The sequence below is a fragment of the Phoca vitulina genome, unplaced genomic scaffold, assembly GCF_004348235.1.
Source record: "Phoca vitulina isolate PV1807 unplaced genomic scaffold, GSC_HSeal_1.0 scaffold2, whole genome shotgun sequence".
NCBI classification, from domain to species: Eukaryota; Metazoa; Chordata; class Mammalia; order Carnivora; family Phocidae; genus Phoca; species Phoca vitulina.
The window spans coordinates 68,101,532-68,128,621 of NW_022589705.1; the positions used below are offsets into that span (position 1 = coordinate 68,101,532).

The 27,090-nt window shown below is 55.0% G+C and overlaps 1 protein-coding gene across 2 annotated transcripts in view; it reads left to right on the plus strand.

Moving 5' to 3' along the window:
• SLC2A1 (solute carrier family 2 member 1) overlaps positions 1 to 26,409 on the plus strand; it is a 28,352-nt gene extending 1,943 nt beyond the window's left edge. Inside the window, exons 1-10 of one of the 2 annotated variants that reach the window (XM_032431232.1) lie at positions 4,712 to 7,514; positions 10,250 to 10,345; positions 20,941 to 21,101; positions 21,249 to 21,489; positions 22,138 to 22,300; positions 22,400 to 22,587; positions 22,838 to 22,942; positions 23,405 to 23,506; positions 24,716 to 24,919; positions 25,320 to 26,409. In XM_032431232.1, the coding sequence (XP_032287123.1) occupies positions 10,268 to 10,345; positions 20,941 to 21,101; positions 21,249 to 21,489; positions 22,138 to 22,300; positions 22,400 to 22,587; positions 22,838 to 22,942; positions 23,405 to 23,506; positions 24,716 to 24,919; positions 25,320 to 25,520 (1,443 nt within the window). In that variant the 5' untranslated portion in view covers positions 4,712 to 7,514; positions 10,250 to 10,267 and the 3' untranslated portion in view covers positions 25,521 to 26,409. Of the gene's footprint in view, positions 1 to 4,711; positions 7,515 to 10,249; positions 10,346 to 20,940; positions 21,102 to 21,248; positions 21,490 to 22,137; positions 22,301 to 22,399; positions 22,588 to 22,837; positions 22,943 to 23,404; positions 23,507 to 24,715; positions 24,920 to 25,319 lie in introns of those variants that run through there. The other variant, XM_032431223.1, reaches the window with a different exon arrangement.
• The last annotated feature ends 681 nt before the right edge of the window (positions 26,410 to 27,090 follow it).

The following is a 27,090-nucleotide window of genomic DNA, read 5'->3' on the forward strand; positions in this document are numbered from 1 at the left end:
TATTTGTTGAGTGGAAAGTGAATATTCTGAGCAGAGACAGAAAAGTGCAGGAGAAAGTCAACAGCCGCTTACAGTTTACTAGGCTCTTGGCTAAAATGCCACTGTGTTACTGACCCTGCGTGTAGCCCTGCTGGTTCACAGGCTTGGAGCTCAGAGAAGGGAGGTAAGCTAGTCAGTGGTGGGGCTGGATTTGAACCCAGGCCAATCAAAAAGGCCTTCCAGTCTCCACTGGCCCCTTTCACCATACCCTTTTTTGAATTTTGGGCCAAGGGGAGAGTTTGCCTAAACTCAAAGGCTGCCCTTGTACGAGCTGGTTCTAAATGCTGTAGCCGGTGGGTATTTTCATGCCATACCCTCCAAACTTAGGACTGTCTGCCCATCAGTAAATAACTTTGGAGAGCACCTCCTTCTCAGTGGTTAATCTGTATTTAAAATTCATGTGTATACACTATTATACTAGTAGATTATATGCCTACATATATAGAAATTTAAAAAGACACAGATACCAGTTACGGTTAAAAAAAAAAAGCTTTTTTTTGTTTTGTTTTGCTAAACCCTCTCTGGGTCATTAGTATACATTCTGGAATAAAGCCTTTCCTTTTGGAGACTGATTTGATCAGCAAGCACAGCCCTTTTGTGCAGGATGTTAGACTGAGGCCTGGAGAGGTTATGTCCCTTGCCCAAGGTCTTTCAACCAGGTGTGTTGGACTCTGAAGTTCTTTCTCTCTCTCTCTCTCTTTTTTTAAGATTAAAAAAAAAAAAATTAATCTCTACACCCAACGTGGGGCTCCAACTCAGAACCCCGAGATCAAGAGTCGTGTGCTCTACCGACTGAGCCAGCTGGGCGCCCCTGAAGTTCTTTCTGCTGTGTTTCCCCTTCATCTCTTAGGCACTGAGAATAGACTTAACCGACTTCCCTGTGTTCTGTCGTGTCCTCTGCACATTGGTGTCCTCTGCGCATTGTGCAGAGTTTAACTGAGTAGGAAGCGGGGGACAGGTTGAATGCCTCCCCTCCCCGCCAAAGTTTTGCTCATGCCCCCTCCTGGGCAGCAGGCAAGGTGAGCCCTGCCCTAGGACCTCTCACCCAGCCCTTTGTGAAGAATTCCTGGCTAGTCCCTTGTGGCGCCTGGGGCCCCTGGGGCGAGGAGGGGGGGTGCAGGGGGTGGGCGGGAGGGCCTCTGCCTTCTCTGTCTTCCAGATAAAGGAGAAATCAGAGATCTGCAGGGCTCCTCAGCCCCTCAGTGGTATGAAGAACATAGACTTTTAAAGTCCTGTGGATGTGGTTTTGAATTCCAGTTTAGTTCAGTTGCCTCATCTGCAGAGTGATGTCATTTTCATTATGAGAATGTAAAAATTCAGGAAACAATGTGTCTGTCCCCATAGATGCTCCATAAATGTTCCTTGCTTCTCTGGACTCCCACGATCCGTGCACTTACCTGGGTCCCAGGTGACTGTACCTGGGCTGTGGCCTCTGTCCAGAAGTTTGGCATTCTGACAGTGTGAGCTTTTGGGGAGCCCCGGGATGCCCAGGCCATGAGTGGCGGTCGATTGAGTCAATCATTCAAGATCTCACCGGCCAGTTCTTCTGCAGCAGGGGTTTGCTGGGAAGCCGGTTTGCGGAGCTAGCACCTGGGTGGGAGGGCCGGGCCCAGAGCTGGGTCAGCTAATGTGGCTGCCCTGCCTCCCCTGTGCGGGAGATACAAGCCACAGTGACCTCACTATCCAATGAAAAATCACTTCCCCAAGGTCACACACTGAGCCTCCTACTGCAAAACATGCTGCCAGCCTCTCGGGGTGACAGAAGAGGATCAAGGAGAGTTGGAGCAGGAAGGGACTTCCCAGTGCATGGCTCAGCCCTCCATTTGACAGATAGGGAAAACTGGGGCCCACGGAGGAAAGACGCTTGCCCAAGATAAGGCCCTCACAAAGAACTGGAGATGTTCCTGAGTATTAAAAAAAGAAGTTTTTATCCACACCCCTGCCCAGTGTGCTCCCCTCCACTCACCCCAGACGAGCAGGAATTTCCACACTCCAGGACTTCCAAGCTCCTTCTGGGTGCAGTCGGAGTCGAAAAGTGGGGTTAGACATAACTTGACAACTGAAATCCTTCTGTGAATGGAAACAAAACATGTCCTCAGGAAACCGTGACCTTGGGCAAGTGACTCTCCTCAGAGCCATGGAGCTGGAAGCCTGCTACCCCGTGGCAGGGATGGTGAGACTGGCCAAGTTCCCCACCTCAAAGCGGTGTGGCTCTTTAGGTGGGAAGACCCTTTGTATGGCCACTTTGTGTGCACAGACAGTGTAAACATCTCCATTATGATCCTTGTCCCATGCTGAGCCTTTCAGGGACCCAACCCTTCTTCCCCAGCACTGGGTCAGTCCCAAATCCCCCATAATCAGCTTGTGACTTCAGGGAGCTCAGCTATTCCCAGTGCCTCCTGGTCACGGGGTATCAGGGCCTAGAGCTCCTCTCTGGCTCTGAGGGTACAGGCCTCCAGTTCCCCCTCCCCCAGAGCTGGCAGAGCTGGGGAGACCTAGAACAAAGGGGGAAGTGTGCAGCATTGGCTTGGGACCTGCAGCCTCACCCTTCCCCCGCCTCACTCCTGGGCACACAGGTGACAAAGCCACTCAGTTTGGTAACCGGCGTCCCCTGGATGGTGGGAGGCTGCGAAGGCTCCTGGTAGGCCTCGTGGGCTCAGAGAGGCTGTGACCATGCTGGCAGGCCCAGGCCTGGCCACCAAAACAAACCTCTGATTGTTACCTCCCTCCGTGGGAGGGGTGGAGTGGAAGCCCAAGGCTCTGCTATCCAGCGGCCAAGCCAGGGAGGCAGCCGCTAAGGCATAAACGGTGGGGTTTTGTAGGAACTAAGCAGGGCTGCCAGGCCTTGAACTCGGAGCACAGTGAGGGCAGAGTGCACCCTCTCTAAGACCTTGGCACCAACACCTTGCTGGCTTTGGCCTCTCCAGGGCCTCGGGACCCTGGAAGGGGAGAGACCTCTTGCCAGATCCAGCTTATGGAACCTTTGGCCACTGAGGCCTCTGCTGGACAGGACGTGTCCCCAGATTGCCTATCCTAGAGCGGACCTCCCGCTGGTATTTGGGAGTGGGCAGGAAGGGGAGAAACAGCTCTACCATTTGACCTCAGAGAAGCCACACCTTCTGTTGGAGCCTGTTTCCTCAGCTGCGGTGGGGATAATATCTGCCTCTCTGGGTCAGGTCGTAGATTCTTTGAAAATTACGGAAATGTGGGGCGCCTGGGTGGCTCAGTCAGTTAAGTGTCTGCCTCCTGCTCAGGTCATGATCCCGGGGGTCCTGGGATCAAGCCCCACATCCGGCTTCCTGCTCAGCGGGGGTCTGCTTCTCCCTCTCCCATACCCCCCCCCCCCCCGGCTTGTGCTCTATCTCTCTGTCAAATAAATAAATAAAATCTTTAGAAAAAATTACAGAAATGATGGAGTCAACTATAGAGAAACATACAAAGTAAAAGAGTAAACGTCTTCTCCCGGTCCGGTTGTAATGGTTTGGTGTTTCTCCTCTTTTTGGGCATGTGTACGTGTGTGCCTATAATGGATGATACTTTCTCCATAGTTCTGTATGCCCTGCACGGCCCCTCCTGTTCACCCACCACCCGAGAGGTCAATATCTACAGATGTATTTGCTCTGCCCGTACAAGCAAGTGCCATTTATACAAGTTCGTTTTCCCCCCCTTCCTTACACCAAAATGTACATCTGACACATTGTTTTCACCTTGCTTTTTCCCTTAACAGTCTCCCCTGGCACTCACTTCCAGTCAAGGACATACAGATGTTGCATTCTTTCCAACAGCTGCTTAATATTCCACTACAGCACTGTGATTAAGATATAGCACCCCCATCACTTTCTTTCTTCATACCATGTGCCCCCGATGTATCTTAGGTTTTTATTTTCTGCCCTCCCACCCCCAATTCAAATATCCAGTTTCAAGGAGGCAGGGCTTTGGTTTGGTTTATTGCCGAATGCCCATTGAATAAAATAGCGTTGGGAACAAGCATTCAGGTATTCGCTTTCCTCAGGAACGTATTATTAGGAAACCTCTCTTGTGGAGAAGAAGAGGTCTGGAGGGAGTGGGCTTTCTCAAGGTCATACAAGTCGGGGGAGCTGGGACTTAAACTTGTCTGCCGACAGGGACCTCTGCGAAATCCCATGGTCTGACCCAATGACTTTCACCAGGGTCGAATTGGGGCCTGTCTCACCCTTTGAATGGGTATCCGCTTTTCCGGATGTCTGGGACCTGCACACAGCCCCAGGAGCCACTTGTTTGCTTTAATGTTCCATTTTAGGACAGACACCTTTTTGGTTATTTGGAGAGGATGATCTGGTTTTATCTGGAAGGCTTTGAAAAGCCTATGCAGTTCATGGGCTAGGTTTGCACAGAGCAGTTCTTTTCTTTTTTTTTTTGAGATTTTATTTATTTGAGAGAGAGCACAAGGAGGGGGAGCGGCAGGCAGAGGGAGAGGGAGAAGCAGGCTCCCCTCCCCTCCACCCTCCACCCCAGAAGCAGGGAGCCCGATGTGGGGCTGGATCCCAGGATCCCGAGATCATGACCTGATCCGAAGGCAGACGCTTAACCGACTGAGCCACCCAGGCGCCCCAACACAGAGCCATTCGGAGGACCTAGGGCTTCAAGCAGAAGCTGACAGACTTTTTCTGCTCTGTGGGCCCTGTGTACCATTGTAGTGCAAAAGCTGCAATAAACAATATATAAGTCAATGAGTGTGACCGTGTTCCAATAATACGTTATTCGTGGTCACTGAAATTTGAGTTTGGTATCATTTTCATGTATCACAAAATATTATTCTTTTTTTTTTCTTTTCCAGCCACTTAAAAATGGAAACTCCGTTCTTAGCTGGCAGGCTGGATTTGGCCAACAGGCCCTAGTTTGCCAACCTTGGCTTAGAGCAAGATCCACCCAAGTGGCCAGAGGTTTCTGAGCTTCGGCCTGGGCTGTCCTGGCTCAGACTGGGCAAGGCCCCAAAAGCTGCTAGAATAGAATTTGACCTACTTAAGAAAGCACCAGGTAGGAACCTTGTTTCCTTCGGGGGCCAGTGCCCAGAAGCAAGGGGGAGGACACGAGCAGAAAGGGCATGGGATTTGGCCTCAGAGACCTACCAGAAGCCGAGGACCTTCTGGTTATCCGCTTTTTCCTCTCCCAACGTTCCGTTTTCTCATCTGTGAAGTGGGAGCAGTCTCTCCCCCAGCGCGCATTCCTGGTGGTTAAATCAGGATGCGGAAGTGGCCCCTGGCATGGCGCCTGGGGCCTCACTGGTGCTCTGGGTACTGATAAAGGCAGCAGCTCCCTCCTCTCCTCTCTGCTGGCGAGACTGATGAGTGCCTCCTGCCCCCAGGGCCACCGTGGGGTGCACAGGAGGCTCAGCCATGCAGAAGTCCTGACATCACTGGAAGGCTCGAGGGATGGCCTCCAGAGGAGTAAATGCCTGAGGTCACCTGAAGGTTAGGCTTTGGAAGGGTGACCCATCACTCTTCTTCTTGAAAAGACTTGGCCGGATGGAAGCGGTCAGAGGGTAAACTGCCAGTCAAGGAATCCAAAGAACTCAAGTCCCAGCCCTGGCTTTTGTTTGCTGATGACCCTGGGAGTCTGCCCTCCGACCTTAGGCTCCCCATCTGTCACATGAGCCTGTTACAGCAATTCTGCAATGTCTCGGGCTTCGTTCTTTTTTAATGCCCAGAATTTTGTTCAAAGGAGATCTTGGGGAAAAAACCTACACAAAATAAATAAAAAGGGAGCTGTTATGGATTCCATACTCCCCTGCCTCATCCCCTCCCATCCTCCTTAGAACTTGCGGACCAAGTCCTGTGCTTCCGTGCCCGGCAGAAAACCACGTGGGAAGCTGTGGGAGGAGGATGGCATGGAAGCAGCGTCTGGATCGTGCCGACGCCGGGACCCTCTTCCTGCAGGGAATGCCCTCCCTCTGCCAATATTGACCAAGGGCCTGCTGCCGGCCAAGCCCAAGGCTGGAGCACGGTGCTGAGGAAGGGCACATGGGCATGGGTCAAAAGGCCACAGTGCTTAGCAAGTTACGTGACGCGGCCAGTGTGCCATCTGTCATCCCAGTGTGTGGGAGGAGAGGTCCCAAGGCTAACGCCGCATCAGTGGCTTCCCAGGAGAGGGAGGACCCTCGTGCTGGGATAGGGCTGATGGAGGTAGGGGGTGTGAAGTCCTCTATGCTGGACCCTGAGCCTGGGCCCTTGCTGAACTGAGAGGCCTACGGCACTCCTAGGAGAGCTTGGATTTGAATTCGGGTCTGCCTCATTTCAGCAAGTCCTGGGAGTTGGGAGTTACTACTATTAGCCTGTTTCTGCCTCTCAGAGCTGATGTTCCGGTACCCATCAAATGGCTGAGGTAAAATCTGTTAGGATGAGCACTGTTCTGGCCAAATGGATACCCATAGAGCCTGTTTTGCCTGAAAGCTAAATTCAGAAGTGGTTTGTTTTATGAATGTTCTGTACTGTGCCCTTCCCTGGGCAGTCTGGCTGCAGAGGTGGCTAAGACTCAGGGCCCCATTCTTGGGGGGAGTTCCCAGACTGGTGGGTGAACAGCAGATGGGTATTCTCAACTGCTAGAAGCAAAAGCTGGAGACTGTAGAGGACACAACCAGGGCAAAACCCTGCAAGAGGGTGGGATGTTTTAGAAAGTAGCCTCAGCCCCAGGGTGGTCACAGAGGGGTGCCCAGGGTAGGCTCCTGGGGGGTCACAGATTCCAGACTCCACACTGCTCCTCCACTCTTAAAGAAGGCTTCACAAGAAAGCCACAGCTGTGGGTTTATTCCCCTTCTCTAAGTCGCCACCAAGTCATCCATCAGCTTGGCACCTAAAGAAACGTGGAATGAATGGATTTCGTCATGGCACTTCAGTTGCAGCCACAGAGCAGGTGAGGGCAGATGGTGCCGTGGTGGCCCAATGGAGGGTGGCTTCCCATCCTTCCCGGATGCAGCAAATGCTTGGCAGGTGAACCCTGCAGGCTCCATGATGGCCACTGATACAGAACTTGACAGCAAATCTTTAGGGAAGGAACTCTGATCCCCATTTCCTGTGTGAGGAACCTGAGGCCAGAGGTCTCCATGTGTCCCAGCTCCCAAGTGAAGCAGTTCTCTGTCTTTCAGCCTGGTCTCCGGATTCTCATCTGGGGTGGGTGCTCCTCCCCTGCATCTAGCATCCGGCCACACTGAGCACTCCCTGTTTAATCCGGCAGAATCAGGCCCCTCTTCTTCCCGCTGCACGTACTGTCTCTGCATGTCCTTCACGGCCCAATTCCAGTGTCACCTCCTGGGAACCTATTTGATTGTCCCCAGGCAAAATTAGAAGTCTTTCCTTCCAGGGCTCCCACAAGGCCTTCTCGCACCCCGCTGTTGGAACTCCGACCACACAGGCCTCCCCACTTGCCCAGGAGCCTCTTCCTTGATGTCAGGACGGGGGCCTGTGTCATCCAGGGACTGGAGCATGGGTCACTGAGCATGCGTAAGTCCTAGTGCTGCAGCCTGCCGGCGTGGCTGTGGGTATAACCAGGGAGTGGGTAGGCAGGTTTTCTAAAGCAGAATTTGACCCTGACCTGCCTATGGCAATTCCAGCGCAGGGGTCTGTCCTTGGTTCCCAGTAGCCCCCACTGCCAGAGGCCACAGCTGCTCAATGGGGCCCCAAGGGTAACTTCAGAGTCGCAGACACCCCTGGAACATCAGAGCCAGCCTGAAAATGGAGCCTGTAATAATAGGACTTACCTCTCGCAGAGCCCCTGCTGCGGTGCTGTTTATTTCCTGGTCCACGGGTCATCTATATAGTTTTTCACTTATATTTTTATCTAAATGCTTTGTTCTAAGTAATATGAAACCAAGGGGCTTATAAGTGAATTCTTTTGAATAGGTGATACATTCACATGGTTCAAAATTCAAAAACATGCAGAAGGGTGTTCCACCCAGCCTCTGCCATCCAGATCCCCCAAGGTACAACATTACCTTTCTTATGTGTTTCTTTTTTTTTTTTTAGGATTTTGTTATTTTTATCTATTTGACAGAGAGAGACACCGCGAGAGAGGGAACACAAGCAGGGGGAGTGGGAGAGGGAGAAGCAGGCTTCCCGCGGAGCAGGGAGCCAGATGCGGGGCTCGATCCCAGGACCCTGGGATCATGACCTGAGCCGAAGGCAGACGCTTAACTACCGAGCCACCCAGGCGCCCCCTTAATGTTATTTTAAGTAGGTAGATAGGTATGTTCTGCCTCACCTCCCATCCTCATCATTTCCTCTTTTTTTTATACCAAAGGTAGCATGCAACACACTGCTGTGAAGCTAGCTTTTTCCTTAATATATCTGGGGAAGTGTCCCAAATCAGTATGTGAAGAGCTTTCTTTTTTTTCTGTATTCTATGATATAGCTATGTCACATTTTATTAAATCATACTTATATTTATTCTAGTGTGAACTAGAGAGAGATATATATGTGGCACAGCATTAGTACCGCGCTCTGGACAAGCCGGTGGAAAACCCCGAGCTAACACACGTGACTCATCAGGCAGAGCCCTCACATGGTGGCCTTCAACAGCCACTCTTCAGCCCTCCTTCCTCCATGCTCAGTGCCTTGTGACAGTCTCTGCCTTCATCCCAGCGGTCACCCGATGAGCTTAGCTTGGCTGGGGCCCACAGAGGACATCTGTCAGGTGCTCTCCTTGCCCACACAGGGCTGATAGCCCTGGGTCTGGAGGCTCCCTGGGGAGCTAAGAGAAGGGAAACTTTGGAAGCAGTGCGGCCCACCATGAGGAGTGCCCCGGCCTAGGATGAACGTCTATAGAGTTGGGCCAGGAAGGGGCCAGGTGGCCCGGTGGGAAGGATGGTCCCAGCACTCATCTGGTGAAGAATGGACTCCACTTGAGCACTCAGGCTCACAGAAGCCTCTTGCTCTTTCTCAGCCTCTGATGTGGGAACCTTGGCTTTTGCAGTCGTTGGCCTGACCGCTTCTAGAGAATGAAAAGACCATGCTAGGAACCTGTCTGATTAGCCTAGCTATAAGCCCAGTGCTGTCTGTGAGGATCTTGAAGTCAGGGTTGTTTCTGGGTTCTGTGGGGAAACTGAGGCCAAAGGCTGTGGCTCGGTGCTTCCCGACCTTCCCTTCTAGTGCCCAGCCTGGTGTGCTTCACACACAGTCATTGCTTTTGGCGGCCCCCAACCCCCCAATTTCATGCTCTCACAACCAGTTAAGGGCCGGCTTTATGTCATATTTCTTGGCTTCTTCATGTTGAAAGGCAGAAAAGAAAAGTCCTCTCCCTTTCTCCAGCAAGGCACCTTGCTCACCCAGGGCTGTCCTCCCTGCTGGCCTCTTCCCTGTCTGCAGCCTTCACACCCAGGCCACCGGGGGACAGAGATCCACCACGCTTTTTCTCCCCCAACCCTTTGCCCATTGAAACACCTTGGCCCAACACTCTTACTCACCCGGAGTCGTGTACTTTTCCAAAGCACATTCCTGGCTGTTCCATCATCTGTGTCCACACAACCCTGGGAAGCTCATGGTCTGCAGATGGTTGCAATGAGTTGGGGAGTCAAGAGCCCTGAGCTCCACCCTGGCTCTTTGCAGACTCCTGAGTAATCTGGGACTTGTCTCTGCCTCTCAGGACTCAGTTTCCTGCCCTGTGAATGGAGGGAGGGGAAGGCAGGACCACATCTCCAGTGCCACCAAGCATGACTGTTCCCACCTTGCACGCAAGCAGATGGGGGTCCAGGCAGGATTGGGGAAGGGTGGCAGCTTGCTGGGATTCAGGTCTGCTGGAATCAGAAGCCAGCACTTTCCAGTCCAAATCCAGGTGCTTCCCCTTCCCTATGCTGTTCCTCCCACATAATTTGGCCCCCCTTGCACAGGGGAGTTGATTCCTGGGCCTCCCAAATAGGGTCTGGAGCCACCTGGACCCAGGGCATGGCTCCACCAGAGGAATGAGACTCCAGAGGGCCAAGACCTGGCTACAGAGAGAGAGAAGACCCGAATTCCCTTCTCTCCCCAGGAGTGAGTCTGGCCAGCCCGGTGTCTAGAAGTCAGCAGGGCTGGTTTGGGCATCCGAGGTCAGGAAGTGGCCGAGTTTCCTGGGGGAAGGACTGGTGTGGTGCCAGGAGCCAGGCCAGCTATCTGAGCATGGGAACCTGCCAGGCCAGGCCCTGCCCTGTAGTAACCTGGGCCCAGACATGCCTGTAATAGGATGGGGTTTTTTGTCTCTGCAGAAGCTGACAGGCCGTCTCATGCTGGCCGTGGGAGGAGCAGTGCTTGGCTCCCTGCAATTTGGCTACAACACTGGAGTCATCAATGCCCCCCAGAAGGTGAGTCCTGCGCCTCCCTTAGCTTATCAACACCAGCTTGCTCTGCTGGGCACTGCACACCCCACAGGTTCACCCTGCCTCTTGGCTGTCAGTCATTTACATCAGTTCACCATCTGCTCCCGCCAGCCAATTTGCTGACCCTGAACAGGTCAGAAACTCTTGGCTTTGGCCTTGGAATCCTGGGGCTGCAAAATCGTGGGGGCTTTATGAGTCATCTTGACCAACCTCCCATCCAACACAGACGTTTGTAATCATCAAAGCAATGCTTGATATAATGACACTTTCGGGTTCCAGAGGGCTTGGTGGTGCTTATCTCTTTGCTGCTCACACGTTCTCCAAGGCAGGTGGGGAGAGTGGCCAGAGCAAGGAAACCTGCCCGGCATCACCCAGCTAGGCCGGGATGGAGCTGGTATCCAACCCCAGTCTGCCTTGGAGCCCTCCCAACCGGGTGGTCCCCAAGCGTGCACTCACACCCGCCCACAAGCAGCACCCTCCTTTGTAAGGCCACCTGTTCCACTTGGAAACAGCCTCCTTCCCCTGGAGGCCCTATGCCAGTCCAAGTAAAAATGGTGTCTCACCCTAGGGAACCCTAGGGAGTAGGGGTCTGTGCTTCCTTCCTTCTCCCCGCAGCACATCCCAGATCTGTCCTCACTTGTTCCCTTGAGTATCAGGACTGGGAGGAACCCCCCGAGACCACCTCCAGCTCAGCCCACTTGCTTTAGGGAGGAGAGACGAGGAAAGGGGTCAAGGGGCAGGAAAGGAAACCGTAAGGCGTGCCTTCTCGATACCAGCCTTTTTGCATATGTTTATGAGGTTGGGTGGTGAGTTCCATTTTATAGATCCAAAGACCAAGGCCCTGGGCAGATGAAATAACCAACAGGTTCAAGGTCACATAGCTGGTGAATGGTGGATTCAGAAGCCAGACTGTTTCCACAGTCTCAGGCTGTCTTCCTGACCAGCTGCCTTGTCAGGTGAAAAATCTGTACCTTCCTGGGGAGGATGAAATGAGAGTGGACAGTCCTGTTAGGACCACATTCTGTTGTCCAGAGGGTGAGGCTAGAAAGTGAGTGTGGCAGGCCCCTGAGGACCAACGGCTCGTCCAGGGGAGCTGGGCAGTGTCGGGAGTCAGAGCTGGTCCTCCTCCAAATAGGCGGAGGGTGGCTGTGGGGGGCCACGCCTCATGTCCGGGAGCAGGTCACCAGGAAAGCCTGGCCTGCTGAGTCATGCTCAGCATGGTCCGCTGCAGTGGAGGTGACAGGACTTTTCCAAACTTGTCTGAAATGGCGCCCATGCTTGGAACAGCCCCAAGCCCTGCTTTAGCTAAGTGTTCTGAACAGCTCCTGCCAAGGTGTGTGCCTCCGAGCTGGCTCCATTTGGGAATCATACAGATGGAAATTCTGCATAGTCTTAGAGGGTGGTTGACTTCTGCACTTGATTGCCCCTTGGGGTCCCCTGGACACTCCTGATTCTGATGTGTTTTATCTGGGATGCTGTTTGGCCATTGAATGTTTAACACACCCCAACTGATCCTAGTGTGTGGCCAAAGTCAAGAGCTCCTGGGTTAAGTGATGTCTCAACTGTGATCACCTAGTGAGTTAATGACAGGATGAGGACTCTGAGATCAGGATAGAAGTGTTTTCCAGAAACAGAACAGAGTTGGGTAGGCAGAGGAGAGAGACTGGTGTGTCTAGGGTAGGGTGAGCGGGAGGAGAACGAAGGCCGGGAAGACCAATAAGGTAAGCCCAAGCCTGGCTTACAAAGGGCCTTGTGGGCAGATTTCATCTACAAAATATTAGCCACTGGCCCGGCATGGCACCATCAGGATGGGCACGTGGGCACCAAGTCGTGGGCCAAGCGAGGAGTATGGACTTCAGAGTGAGGACAATAGGGACTCATTGAAGAGGACAGATAGAATCAGATTTGCATTTTAGGGAAAGGATTCGGGCATCTGGGCGGTGGGAGGGATCTGAGAATGGGAAATGAGAGATAGGGAAATAGTGAGAAAGCTGCTTTGGAGTAGGGATAGGAAAACAAACACCAAGCAGGAAGAGTGGGCAGGATTTGGTCATCAGTTCAGTGTGAGGACAGGAGTAGGGTTTAAAAGTGGCTTCTGGGTTTCTGGAGGGGGAGCAGATATGGGAGGAGCTGAGTGGTGCGGGAGGGACAATGCAAGAACTGAGGTTTGGTGAGACGGAGAAATACAGGAAACATTTGGACATGGGATCTGTTCCTCCTGCAGGTAGTCAGCTGGAGAACAACTGGGAGTTGGTCAATGGTATCCAAATAGCAGGAGAAGGGGAGGTCCTAGAGACTGGGATAAAAAGAGGAGTTGAGTAATAGGGTGAAGGAGTGCTGTCAGGTGCCCCAGAGGGTGAGCTGGACAAGTCAGCCCATATTGCCCAATGCCAAAGACCGGATGGTGCCCCTGTGGTGACCAAAGGTTGACTGGGTGGAACCGTGTGGGTAGAAACCTCCCTGCAGCTGGTTGAGGAGGGAGGGGGGATGGGAAAGAGTAGGGAGGGTCCTTCCAAGAGATTTTGTGGAGAAGGAAGAAAGGAGGGTGGTGGTTGGAGGGTGGTCCATCTGGGGTGCCTTTTCACATGTGAAGACTTCAATTTTTAAATGTGCCATCAGGAATCAGCAGAGGGGGTGAGGGCGAGATGGGGAGGGGTCTCGGGAGGCAGGGGCTGAAGGGGAGCAGGGGCACCGGGGTTGCGTTCGGCTGCGAGCAACTCCCGAAGTTGCAGATGCGGACAGATCCACGGTGCGGTTCTCCGGTTGTTGGGGCCTCCCGCCGCAGCAGAGACCAGCGGAGGGCGAGAACAGCTAAGGAGGGCGGCTGGGGCAGCTGGCCAGGGCGGCCGGCAGGCCTGGTGGGCGGCACAGCGGGCACAGCCGAACTGGAAACGGCGTCGATGGCAGCATTGTGGGCGCCTGTCCAAAGCTCACTTCAGGAGCCCGCCGCCGAGGCCCGCAGCGGAGCGGGGTTTCCGGGGTGCGCCCGCGCCCGTGTTTACACCTGCACCTCGCACGCACCTCCCGCGAGCCTGGCCCTAGTCCTTCCAACCGGAGCCGATTCGCCGTGATACACCTGGCCTCTGAAGAGGGGGTAGGATGGCAGGAGAGTAAGCGATGACGGCCGGGCCGGTGACTCAGGCCTGCTGACACTTTCACTCCACAAGGGCTGCGCCAGGCCCTGTCCCAGACAGAAGGGAGGGGTAGAGCTGTGACACACGGTCTGAGCTGGGCCCCGCCCCACCCCACCCGGCCCGGCCCGGCCCTAACCTCCCAAGACTCCAGGGGGCGGGGGAGACTCCTGGGAAGAGCCAGGGCATAATTAATTGGGGGGGGGTGTGGCTTCCCAATTAATGGAGGGCTTCGGGGTGCCTCCGGAGCAGAGAGAGGAAGGCAGGCTAATGCTGGCGTGGGGGGGGGGGGGGGGGGGGGGCGGTCTTTCAAGGAGGAGTTAGCAGCTGGGCAGGCCCTGAAGGGGAGTCGGGAAGGAGGGACAGGTGGCCCAGGCAGTGGGCACGGCCCCTGCGGAGGTGCAGTGGCAGGAAGCGTTGCCCTGATGAGGAACTGCCCCCACCGCAACCGACCGTCTGTGTAAAACTTAGGAAGAGGCCCTGGGCTGGTGCCGTCCGCCCGCTCTTTGAAGGAGACTGCGCCCCACTAATGGTGAGGATGCCAGAAGCTGGGGCTCCTCCATAAAACAGGCCCCAAAGGGCTTCCTCCTGGAAGTGGTTAATTAATCATAACATTATCTTAAATGTTTACAGGGCATCTTCTGGTAAATTATCGCTTCACGGGCAGCCCCACAAGGTGGGTGGGGCTGGGTTATCTTGCCTTCTTCGAAAGGAGGAAGCTCAGGCTGGTGAGGTCACTTGGAAAGTGAGAGGCTGAGGTAGGGGTGGCCTCCACGCCTCACCAGGGAGGGATGACCACATCCCTGTGACGCCCCTGCCAGGCCTCCTGTCTCCTGGGGAGGGGGAAGGAGGGAAGCCCAGCCACAGAGAGAGCAAAGAAATGAACAAGGCATCCTGACCACCATCCTGGGTGGAGAGAACTGCCTCTCCCTTCCCCAGATGGCTGAATTGCCAACAGAGATGATGAAAGGCCATTCAGAATCCATGAGTTCCTGGCCAAGGGACAGTGTCAGGCAGGTCTCGGAATAAGGCATCCTCAGAAACCAGAGTTGGGGTTGGAAGGGGCCTGATGGTCCACTGGCTCAGCGTTCCTTGTTTGACAAAGGAGGAACTTGGCCTGGAAAGCAGACGAGGTCTCCCCAAGATGACCCAGCTTGTGAGTGAAAGTATTAGAGGCAAGACCCACGTCCCATCAGAGCTCTCTGCCTACTGGGGCAGCACTGGGCTCCGGGCTCCAGGCTTCAGGCTCTAGGCTCTAGGCAGCGTCTCCTTATGGCCGTCAAGACCCAGAGAGTTCTGGGTCCCTCGCCTCTCCCCTTCATCCATCCCCACTAACACAAGTCCTTACAGCTTACTGTGCGCCAGGCCTTACTCTCAGTGCTTCAGAAATCATCCTTCAGTTCTTTCTTATAATGACATCATTAGGTAGGCCCTAGAATCCCTGTTTTATAAGAGAGTGAGGGCACAGAGATGTTAAGCAATTAAACCGGGGACACACAGCTAGTAAGCGGCAGAGCTGGGAGTCTGGCTCGTCTGCATCCTTGCCCACCACAGGAATGGCAGTTTTACACTACAGTCAGATGGGCACCCAAACACCGTTTCACACACCTACAACTGCTACCCAGCTGGTCCCTCTTGCTCTGACTTCCAGGCCAAGTCAAGCTCAGTCATGCACAGACTTCTCAACGGTTTCCCACACGCAGTTGCACAATCTCTTACACCATTGCAGCCTGTCACAGCTACATCATCGCTTCAGCCCTTCAGATTCATGGCTTGTTTATCAATTAGTGACAACTCTTTCTATTCCCAGCCCCGTTGCTGGGACCCAGTGACACAGATAAATCAGACACCCCCCACATTGAAGTTTAGTCTAGAGGGGACACATGTCTCCTCGTGATGAACTGTCTCGGGGCAGCTATGGATGAAAGTGTGGATGAGCCCTGTGGGAGCAGAGAAGGGGGAGGGAGAAGGTACCTGGCCCAGAGAGCAGGGGCCAGATAGTTCTTTGGTGTTGTGGGAAGCTGGCCCACGAGCAGCATTCCCGCCAGTGTGACAACCAGCAGCGTCTCCACACATAGCCAGCTGTCGCTGCAGGGCCCGATGGCCCCTGTTTGAGAACCACTGCACTAGAGAAGGAGGGGTGGCTTCAGGAAGGCTTTCCGGAGGAGTATTTGTGTATTCTCGGCTCCTCGGGGAGAAGGCCGAGGAGCAGCACAAGCAGGAACTGCAGAGATGTGGGGAGCCTGGGGGGTGTGGGGTCAGGGGAGGGCAGTGGGGAGCCAAGAAAGGCTGTGAGCAGGGCCTGCCACAGGGATGGGAAGATCCCTCTGCTGGCAGGGGAGGCTCCGGAGGCCAGGGACCAGTGAGGAGGCCAGAGCAAAGGCCTGGCCTGTGTTTTGAGAGAAGCCGTGTCAGGGCTCTTCCGGAGAAGCAGCATGGGTGGTGGGAACCTCTACTAGGGGTTGGGGCCCAGCTTCGAGCTCCATCTGGCTTCTCCGCCTCTTCTGCAGGCCCCAGGAGGGGCCCAGGGGACCTAGCAGGTGGGGCTATCAGTCCCGGCCCACCTGTAGCATCTGACCCTCGGGCATGGCTGAGAGTTGCTATGGAGACATAAACTCTGGACGGAGGGTGGATAGCTGTGGGGGAAGGGAAACCAGGGAACAGGAAGTTGGGGTGAAGGCCAGGCTGAGGGACTGAACTGGACTAGCTGGCCCTTTCTTCTTTCTAACTGGAGCTCAGAGCTTAGGTGGCTTTTTAACACCTTCACCCCCCCCCCCCCCCCCCCAGGAACATCTAGGACAGAGAAGAGAGGCTGGAGAAGGAGCTCTAACTCTCCCTCACAGGATAATCTAGAAGACCCTGGGGTAGAGGAATCTACAGGGAACGATGTTGAGACCAGCCAGAGGTTCCAAAGCATACCCCTTCTCTTGGCAGTAATCTAGAATTCTAGATCAAGGGTTGGCAGGGAGGCCAAATCAGCTAGCAGCTGTTTTTGTATGGCCCATGCAGTAAGAATGGTTTTTACATTTTTAAAGGGTTGGGGGTGGTGGAAAAAAATCAGCAACTGTGCCCATATGTGGCCAGCAGACCCTAATATTTTCTATCTAGCCTTTTACATAAAATGTTTAGCAATCTCTGCTCTAAACTTTGACTTGTATGTTTCCTGCTGACAGGGAACTCACTACCTGTGAGGCAGGCAGTCTCATCCTCTGAAGCCTAGAAAGCTTTTCTTCCCTGAGCTGAAGTCTGTGTCTGGGGCTCTGGAGACCTGCTGGGTTTCTGTGCCTGGGGCAGCCAGGCAGGGTCCGAGGAAAGACTCCCTGAGGCAGGCACCTGGTTCCTTCAGGTCCTTTCTGGCACTGTAAATTCCTTAGGATGATGCTTTGTCTTCAGGCAGTTTAGAAATGGGAAACCCTGTCTGCCCCTAGTGCTCCTCTGAAGATGGCAGCTTCTCTCCTTGAAAGGACAATGGTGGCATGAGTAACAGCTTATTCTGTATGCTGGGCAGCAGACTCCGCCTCATGCCCAGGGCCTGACTGCAGACATCGCCCAGACACAGAGGAAGTCAGAACTTCCTCCGCAGACAGGCATGCATGTGGTCCTTTTCCCACAGTTGCCCGGGCCGGGAGAAGAGGAGAGGGGGGGATTCCTGAGGAGTCAGATGTGATGCAAGCTTCCCTGCACCCCAGGAGAATTGCAGGCTAAGGAAAATCTTTTTACTGGGAACTATCTAGTCCAAGGGATCTCAGCTGCCCAGAGCAGGCCCGCTTCGCTATACAGACCCCTACAGTGTCGCCGAGTGGGCATCTGCCTTCTAGGGTCAGTCAGTAGGGTGATTGGACAGAGATCCTTCATAGTCTCAACTCCCGAGAGCCTGATGCCATGGTAGTCCCCCTTCTTTCTCCCAGCGTGCAAGCACTCACACAGACCCTCGGGGGCGTCAGGGGAAGGCTGGGAATGGGCTAGGAAGGGAGCAGAGATGCAGATGGATGGCTAAGCCTGGCACATTTGACGTGCAGGGCTTTGATGCCATGATGGGGAGTAATTAATCATGGGAAGCAGAATCGCTTCGGTGGATGGGAGGAGTCAGGAGCAGAATCCAGGCGAGACCTAGGGCAGGTGCTGCATGGGTAAGAATTGGCAGGACCTGGTGATTGATTGGATGCGGGGTGGCAGCAGGATTGAGGGTATCGCCCAGGCTAGTGAGGAGCATGTGAGGTGGGGGCTTTCAGAAGCACGAGCCAGGCCTTACCTCAAACAGGAGCTAGGCTGTGGAGGCTGCCGGTGACCCTGTTGGGGAGACTGGGTCTGTGGGGTCCTTTTGAGGGAGTAGGCTCTTCTTCACTTAGGGGCACTCAGCCACCGCTAGGATGGATATTGAGGGCACTGACTGGGTGGAAGGTGATCCCAGAACTTCTCCCTGTGTAGACTTCTGATTCTCCAGGGACTCCCTGCCTTTCCTGGGACCAGGGCCAGCTCAGCCCCACGTGGGGCATGGACCCCCAGCAGGAACAGGACACAGAGTCCCCACACCAACAGCAGAAATGGAAAACCAGACATAGCTTCTTCCCAAAAATCTCAAGTGCCAGATCAAAAGGCAGGAATACACTGCACAGCCTCAGTTTGGCCAGGAAGTGCCGCTGGGGGCTGGAAAGGATGAGCCTGGGGCCACGGGGAAGGGGAAGGGGAAGGGGGCAGGCGGCTCACCCTTACCCACCTCTATTAAGTGGTCTGAGTAGCAGGGGAGCTCATGAGCTGTTGAGCTAGCTCTGGACAAGGTTGGGTCCCTCTGCCTTGTTACCACAAGCAGCACACTTAACTGGGGAGGGGAGCCCCTGGGAATGTGGTCCTCTTATTGGATGCCTCCGCATCTCCAGCCAGCCCCCAGGAAGAGGGTTAAAGACCTGAGCTGCTGAAACCGAAAGCTCAGTCTCACATCTTTAAGCTCATTTAGGGAGTAAGCCCTTACTCAGCACTTGTGGACTCTGCACACAATTCAGGCAATTCCGTTAGCTGACTTCTTGGCAAAAATCAAAATGATAGGTGGAGAGTTCTCTTGAGACATTATCTGAACCACGGGGGGCAGAGGAAGACCCTGGGAACTACAGAAAGGTTATCTGGGGCAAATACCTCTCCCTGCCCCGGTGGAGAGCCCCAAGGGCAGCAGAGTGAGACTGACGGAGGGAGAGAGATTTCCACCCCGATGATGGGTCCTCAGTGGGGCGAGTGTCATTTATCTGGACAGTCCCCTTATCCAGGACAGCCTGTTCTCTGCAGAGCTTGATAAATGGAGCATCACTTCTCTCAACCAGTCCTCCTCGGGGGTTGTTGTTAGCTCTAGAAGAACAGAAGCACTTTGTTTTGTTTGTTAAAATCTGCCTTCTTTCTGCCCCCAGCAGAAGCAGGGGCTCCCAGGAGGAGAGCCTGAGGCCTTCTCTTCATTTCAGCCTCCCATTCACTCACCAGGCGGGGATAGGCCCCAGTGTAAATCCACTGGGGTCCCCGCCCCCAGGGAGGACAGACCCCTGGGACCCTTTGAGCTGGATCTCACAAGGTTTCAGCATGGTTAAGGCAGGATGGGCCCTCTAGGCGGAGTAACTGTGGAGAGTGTGGAAATGAGTCCTAGAGCCGAGGTAGAGACGGTGGGAGGGGGGGAGGTCGGGCTGATATCTGACCGGAGCCTTGACTTTGAATTATGGGATGCAGGGTTGACTGGATCTTGTCAGCGGTCTGCACTGCCCTTGGGTCGGTCCTGGAACATGATGGGGTCCCTTGGCTCGGGGGTGGTGCCAGGCACCGCGCAAATACTCTCTGTCTCATTAATCCCCTGCAGCACTATGAAGTGGATATTGCTAATGTTGCTGTTTGAGATGAAATAATTTGCCCGAGGTCACAGTTGAGATATGTGGTAGAGCTGGGACCTGAACTCAGTTGTTGTCCAGGTTCCTAACCCCTGCACTCTCTGGCTTCCCTGGGACAGACGAGTAGATCATGAGGGCTGCCTCCTCCGCTCCCCACCCCCATGTCAACCCATCCTAACCCCCTGGAGCCTGGCCTCCTGTCAGGTATCTCCAGACCTGGGACAGATCATGGCAGCAGGGTAGGAAAAAGGTAGTGGCCAAGGAACCATTGCAACTGTGGGGCCAGGCCCAGCATACTCGATGGGCAGTCCTGGGACCGAGGGCCTCAGTTTCCCCCCTTGGCAATTGTGGCTACCCACCACCTCCTCTTCTGCTAGACCCCTGGGGCTTGGGAGGGTTAGGGAGGTCCAGGAGCAGTGGCATGGTGGTTGTGCAAGAGGCTGTGCACTGCTGCGTGCAGAGGGACTTGCAGCATGCATGTGGGGAGGGCTGTTAGGACGGGCTGGGCGCAGGCTAGGTGCTCAGGGAGCTGAGTTTGAGCTGCGGGTGGTTGAAGGGAAGAGGGACATACTGGTTTGTGACTGGCTGAAACCAGGAGTATTCAGATTGTGAGCACCAGTATGGGTATGAGATGGTGTGTGCACAGGAAGCTGTTTCTGGGTATGTTGGGTCCATGCCCAGCTACGCATGTGGCTGGGTGGGTCAGGCCAGTCCCATGGTGCTGGTTGTGTGTGTGTGTTGCCTGAGAGTAGGGTGTGTTCAGGCAGAACCGGTGGATCAGGCCAGGCCCTCCCTTGGGTGGGGGCAGGGCCAGGGGACAGGCCTCTAGGACAGGTGTTTCCAGTTCCTGGAACCGCTTCCTTGTCCTTAGCCTCCCCCATACCTCCCAGCCTGGCACCTGGCAGAGGGGAGGAGGCCATGGATCCTTCGGGGTGGAACTCCCATTAATAGCTGGGCCAAGGGGTCAGAAAGCAATTGTGTGAGGCTCGGGAGCACGTCTTTTATGCAAGTTGGTCACACCAGGCCCTGAGTGTAAAGTCAGTGAGTCAGTGAGCCTGCCCTTCCCTTCGTCCCAGAGCATCTAGAACCAGGAACTATCTGTCCAGCTGTATTTCCTCCCCAGCAAGGAGACTGGGGAGACGGCGCAGGTGGCAAGAGCCTAGGACCTTAGGCGCCTTGAAGAGAAGAGGGGCAAGTGGGAGGAGGCACTTTCTCCCTGCTCTGTGCCTGAACTTCCACCTGAACTGTCCCCCCCCCCCCCCCCCCCCACTCTCCTTTCCCACCCCCCTCCCCCCCCCCCCCCCCCCCCCCCAGCAAGTTCTGTTGACCATGCCCCCCCCCCCCAGGGCACTGGAAACCAGACCTAGGGGAAACATGGGAGCTGGCACCGCTCTTGGAGATGGAGCCCAGCCCCTTGTTTCTCCCCTGGGGAAACTGAGGCCCACAAAAGGGAGGGATTCGGCTCAAGGACGTGCAGTGAGTTTGGGGCCCAGCCAGGTGCTGGGCCCTCTCCTGGGGAGAGGGGGCCATGCAAGGGGAAAAGGGCAGCTGGGGGCCCCCCTTGTTCAGCAGGCTGCTTCTCCTGCAGGTGATTGAGGAGTTCTACAACCAGACATGGATCCACCGCTACGGGGAGCGCATCTTGCCGGCCACACTCACCACACTGTGGTCCCTCTCCGTGGCCATCTTCTCTGTAGGAGGCATGATTGGCTCCTTCTCTGTGGGCCTTTTTGTTAACCGCTTTGGCCGGTGAGCAGAGGGGTCCTGGCCCTGGCCGGGGTGTCCCAGATGGGAGGGGGGGAGACTTCCCTGCCTGTTCAGGGTGTTGCCTATGACCTAGCCCCTGGGAATCTGAGGAGATGAAGGCACCCACCTGACCTGTGACCCCACCCCCAGGCGGAACTCAATGCTGATGATGAACCTGCTGGCCTTCGTGTCCTCTGTGCTCATGGGCTTCTCGAAACTGGGCAAGTCCTTTGAGATGCTGATCCTGGGCCGCTTCATCATCGGTGTGTACTGTGGCCTGACCACAGGCTTCGTGCCCATGTACGTGGGGGAGGTGTCTCCTACGGCCCTTCGAGGGGCCCTGGGCACCCTGCACCAGCTGGGCATCGTTGTCGGCATCCTCATTGCCCAGGTAAGCTGGGGCAGGGTCTGTTTGCTCGCACTGCCCGCACCCCACAGCTTCGGTGGCTCTAATGTCTGTCCAGATGACTCCCCGATGAGAATTCTCATCCAGCCTTCCACAGCCCTGCAGCAAAGGACAGCCTCGTGGCACACATCCTAGTAGGCCCAGATCCCGGAGAACACTCCGCCACTCAGGATTTCCCCAAGGCCTCCCTGGCGTGAGAGCCAAGTCCAGATGACCCTTCCCGTCCCAGCCTACTCAGCCTTGTGTCCTGTCCTTCCCCTGGGGATCCAGCCTCAGGGGAGCCCACTGGTACCCCCACGTGCCAGGCTCTCCCATGCCTCCAGGCCTTGATGCCTTTATATATACACGACCTTTGCTCCAGAAGGCTTTCCCTTCCCCATCCCCAAGCCCCCATGCCCTGTGACTCGCCTGCCACATTTGTAGCCATGCCATTTGTCCCCCTACCTGTGCCATGAGGTAGGTCCTACTTTCCCCGTGTGACAGATGAGGGAACTGAGGTTCAGAAAAGCTAAGGCTTGCCTTACTGGCAGTGCCTCCACAAAGAAGGTGAAGGCCACTGGGTGGAGTGGGGCTCAGAGTGGGGGCTGGGGCAGGGGTGACCGGGGTCACTTCCTCCATCCCTGCTTCCCCCAGGTGTTCGGCCTGGACTCCATCATGGGCAACGGGGACCTGTGGCCCCTGCTGCTGAGCATCATCTTCATCCCGGCCCTGCTGCAGTGCATCCTGCTGCCCTTCTGCCCTGAGAGCCCCCGCTTCCTGCTCATTAACCGCAATGAGGAGAACCGGGCCAAGAGTGGTACGGACAGGGCCCTGCCCGCCTCCCCTCACCACCCCCTGGCCCCGGCCTTCTTCCTGCTCTGAGCCACCCCCACTTTCCCTCCGGTCCCCCCCCCAGTGCTGAAGAAGCTGCGCGGGACGGCTGATGTGACCCGTGACCTGCAGGAGATGAAGGAGGAGAGTCGGCAGATGATGCGGGAGAAGAAGGTCACCATCCTGGAACTGTTCCGCTCGCCCGCCTACCGCCAGCCCATCCTCATTGCCGTGGTGCTGCAGCTGTCCCAGCAGCTGTCGGGCATCAATGCTGTGAGTGCCCCCTCACCCGCCCTTTCCTGTGGGCCGCGGCCAAACCCTGTGGCCAAGTGACCTGAACCCCAACTGGAAACAAACACGCCCCTGCCAAAGGAGCAGCTTTCCTTCAGAACCCAACCCCGCAGCGTCCTGGTCCCGTGTCCCCTTCGTTCTGTCCTCACCCTGGGTCCCGCACCCGCAGGGACAGAGGCAGGAGAAGGGCCACGGCACCCGGCCAAGCCCCAGCCACTTCTCTGGCCCCTAGGTGTTCTATTACTCCACGAGCATCTTCGAGAAGGCGGGCGTGCAGCAGCCTGTGTATGCCACCATCGGCTCCGGCATCGTCAACACAGCCTTCACTGTCGTGTCGGTGAGTCTGCGCCGTGGCCCAGCCCCGGTCAGCTGTCAGGCTCCAGCGCAGGGTGGCCTCCGGGCCTCATGACCGAAGGGCAGAGCTTACCGTGAGCTGAGCGTGTGTCAGGTTCTCCGTAAGTGCTGTCGCATCTCATCCTGACAAGCCTGTCAAGTTCATTACTCACATCAAACAGCCCACGACACTGGTGCTCAGAGAAGTGCAGTGGCTGCCCAGAGTCACAGCCAGGATGCTCCACTCTGGGGCCAGTTGTCACCCCCTGTCCTGCTGTCTGGAGCCAGCTCTCTGCCCCTCAGATCCTATGTGGTCCCTGTGAGCCCCAGGGAGGAGGTGGTGCCGTCTTCCCTGGTCTCTGCAGTACCATGTGGCTTTCCCAGCACTGGGGATGAGCCTCAGGATGGGGGTGGGGGTCGGAGAGGCACCGGGAGTGGGCGGCACTGACCCCGTGTCTGCCCACAGCTGTTTGTGGTGGAACGAGCCGGCCGGCGGACCCTGCACCTCATCGGCCTGGCCGGCATGGCAGGCTGTGCCGTGCTCATGACCATCGCGCTGGCGTTGCTGGTGAGTGGCCACGCTCGGGGCGGGGCGGGGGGGGACAGCCCCTGGGAGCTTCCGGTCCCAGAGGGACTATGGCAGCTCCAGCCTGGCCAGTGGCATCCAGAGCCCAGATGGGGGCTGCCCTCTCCCTAGTTCTGCCCCCTTCTCCCCAGCCCCACTCGGGCTCGGGTCTGACCTTCTGGCCCCCTAGGCTGTCTCCTTCCACCCACTCACCGCCGGTCGTGCCCTGGCTCCTCTCTGTTTGGTGTTTTCTCGCCACAGCACCTCTGGCCCCAGAACCCAAGTCCCTCTCCCCAGGAATTGCTCTGCCAGTACTGAGCCTTTCTGCATCCGTGGCCTTAGTTCATCTTCAGAAGAGCCCCAGAAAGTAGGACCCCCCCTTACCACCAAGACACGGAAGCATGCCTTCTCTCCGTTGTCACCACTGCCCCGTGTGTTGTTAGTATTCCCAGTTCACAAGTGAGGAAACATAGTCCCAGTGAGGTTAGGAATGCAGCAGATAAAGGACAAAGCCAGGAACTGACCTCAGGTCTGCTTGCCCCAAGCCTGTGACTGTTAGTAACCACTGTAGTAACCATGTACCAGCCACTTTCCCTGCACGAACCCTCATTTGTCCGCCCTCTGGGCAAGGAAGCAGCAGTATGGTCATTTGACAGCTTAACCAAAATCTGGAAAGTCTGGTGATTGCTAAGAGGTCCAGCATGCTGCAGCGGATGCATGACAGATCTGGGATCAGAACCAAAGCCTGTAGTTTCTCCACGGTGGCCTCCTTGAGGAGAATGATTATATAGGGCCACGTGCTTGGGGCCTATGCTGCTGGCCCTGAGCTGAGCACCTTACAGTCTTTAATACTTACTCCAGAAATGTTTTTGCACATCATTCCACATCAGACTGCTCTGCATCCAGAGCCAGGGGACCACAGGGACCTCTTCTTAGCCCATCCCATGTGCACCCCACATTACTGTTCCCACAGGATACGCTCCAGCTCACCCGCCCTGCAGGACTTAGATCATTTTGTTCAGATGAGGAAAGTGAGACCCTGTGCAGGGTACCTAAGTCATGTGGCAAATCCAGGTTCAGCCCCAGGCCGCCTGCCTCCCGCCTCCCAGCCCAGAGGTCTTAGCCCTGCCCTGGGCTACATCTGCAGTTTGCTTCCTCGGAGCATCCATCACAGCCTAATCTAACTTTCCACCCCTCTCTTGTCCTCAACAGGAACAGCTGCCCTGGATGTCCTATCTCAGCATCGTGGCCATCTTTGGCTTTGTGGCCTTCTTTGAAGTGGGCCCTGGCCCCATACCATGGTTCATTGTGGCTGAACTCTTCAGCCAGGGTCCTCGCCCAGCTGCCATTGCTGTTGCTGGCTTCTCCAACTGGACCTCAAATTTCATTGTGGGCATGTGCTTCCAGTATGTAGAGGTGAGAACCGCCACTGCCTCCCTGACCACCATTCCTCCCCTGCATGCAGGCCCCCGTACTGCTGTGCAGAGTGCTCTCCCAGCTCTTCTCATCAGAATCCTGCTGAGGAGGAAATTGAGGCTCCGAAGCCCAGGTCACACAGCTAAAAACGCCAACCTCAATTCCGGGGTTCTTTCCTTAGCTTTGAATTGTCTGCGTTCTGCTCTGCAGGGGGACCACCCTGCTCCCTGGAGCCCATTACACGCCAGGTGCAGGCAGTCTCATTTAATCATCCCAGCACTCCTGGGTTGTGGGTAGCTGTTCCCCTTCTCAGATCAAAGGCCCCAAGTCCTACAAGTCAAGACCCTACAGCCAGGATGTAGGGTCAGGACTCCAACCAAGTGTATCTGTGTGTCTTTAGCAACTGTGTGGTCCATACGTCTTCATCATCTTCACCGTGCTCCTGGTGCTGTTCTTCATCTTCACCTACTTCAAAGTTCCTGAGACGAAAGGCCGGACCTTTGATGAGATTGCTTCCGGTTTCCGGCAGGGGGGAGCCAGCCAAAGTGACAAGACACCCGAGGAGCTCTTCCACCCCCTGGGGGCCGATTCCCAAGTGTGAGGCGCCCCACACCACCAGCTGGCCTGCTCCCAGCAGCTCCAAGGATCTCTCGGAGCACAGGCAGCTGGATGAAATTTCCAAACTGACAGATTTCAGCAGAGCTGGGCCTGGAGCTCCTTTCTTCAGCCAGCAATGATGTCCAGAAGAGTATTCAGGACTTGAATGGCTCCAGGATTTTAACAAAAACAAGACTGTTGCTCAGATCTTACTCAGAGAAGCAACAAGTTTTATAATTTTTTTTATTACTGATTTTGTTATTATTTTTTTATCAGCCAGAGTCTCCTGTATCTACACCCCAGACTTCACCCTGAATGGCTCAGTACCTGAAGGTGGGGACCAAGCCCTGCCTAGACACTTGCCTTCTTCACCACGCTAATCTATAGGGCTGGACCTATGACCAACGACACACTAATCGAACTATGAACTATGAGGCTTCTACCCCAAGAGGTAGCTGTGGCCACTCTCTTCTGAGGCCTGGATCTCCCTACCCTAAGGTTCGGGCTCCATTAGGGTTCGCCCATACCCATCTCTTCCTACCCAACCACTCAAAGTAATTTTGCCTTGCCTGAGACCAGTTGGGAGCACTGGAGTGCAGGGAGGAGAGGGGAAGGGCCAGACTGGGCTACCAGCTTCTAGTCTCCTTTGCACTGAGGGGTCAGATGATCACCATGAGGAGGGCCACTGAAGGCTGAGAACTCACTGCGCAAGAAGACATGGACACTCCTGCCCTGCTGTGTATAGATGGAAGATATTTATATATATTTTTTGGTTGTCAATATTAAATACAGACACTAAGTTATAGTATATCTGGACAAACCAACTTGTAAATACACCACCTTACTCCTTCTGTAACTTACCTAAACAGATATAAATGGCTGGTTTTTAGAAACATGGATTTGAAATGCTTGTGCATTAAGGGTAGGGAGATTTGGATGGGATGGGAGAGAAGCAACTGCTAGAGTGACTTTGGACTTTGTGACTCGAGATCCAGTCCCTTCTAAACACTTCTGATCAACACACTCTACTACTTAGCCTAGGACCATTCTACCCTGAATGTACCCCATCTCATCTGATCTCCAGAAGCTAAGCAAGTTCGGGCCTAATACTTGGTTGGGAGACCCTCTATTGCTTGAAAATCTGTATGACCCCTTATTACCCAGAGAAAATCTAAATATCCTGGCATTCAAGGCATTCCTATTTTCCTTCACATGATAGCTGGTATTCAGAAAATGATAGTTATGTGCTAACCTTGATGCTCAGGCCTTAATATGCATTATCTTGAATGTGAGGTGGTACTTTATCTGCATTTGACAGGCTCAGAGAGGCCCGAAACCACAGCAAATCATTCTAGAACTCCTACTTTTAACAATTACACAACCCTTAACCCATACCTGAGTTGTCCTACCCCCCCCCCCGCCCCCACCACCAGTGGGCCCAGTGAGCGCTGTCAAGCTGCCTTCATCCATTTCACTTGGAAATGCCCCCTCTGATCCAGCTTAGATGCTACTGTGGCCTCTCTAAAGACTTCTGACCCCCATTACCACCCAGGAATTTAAAGAGCTTCATCTGT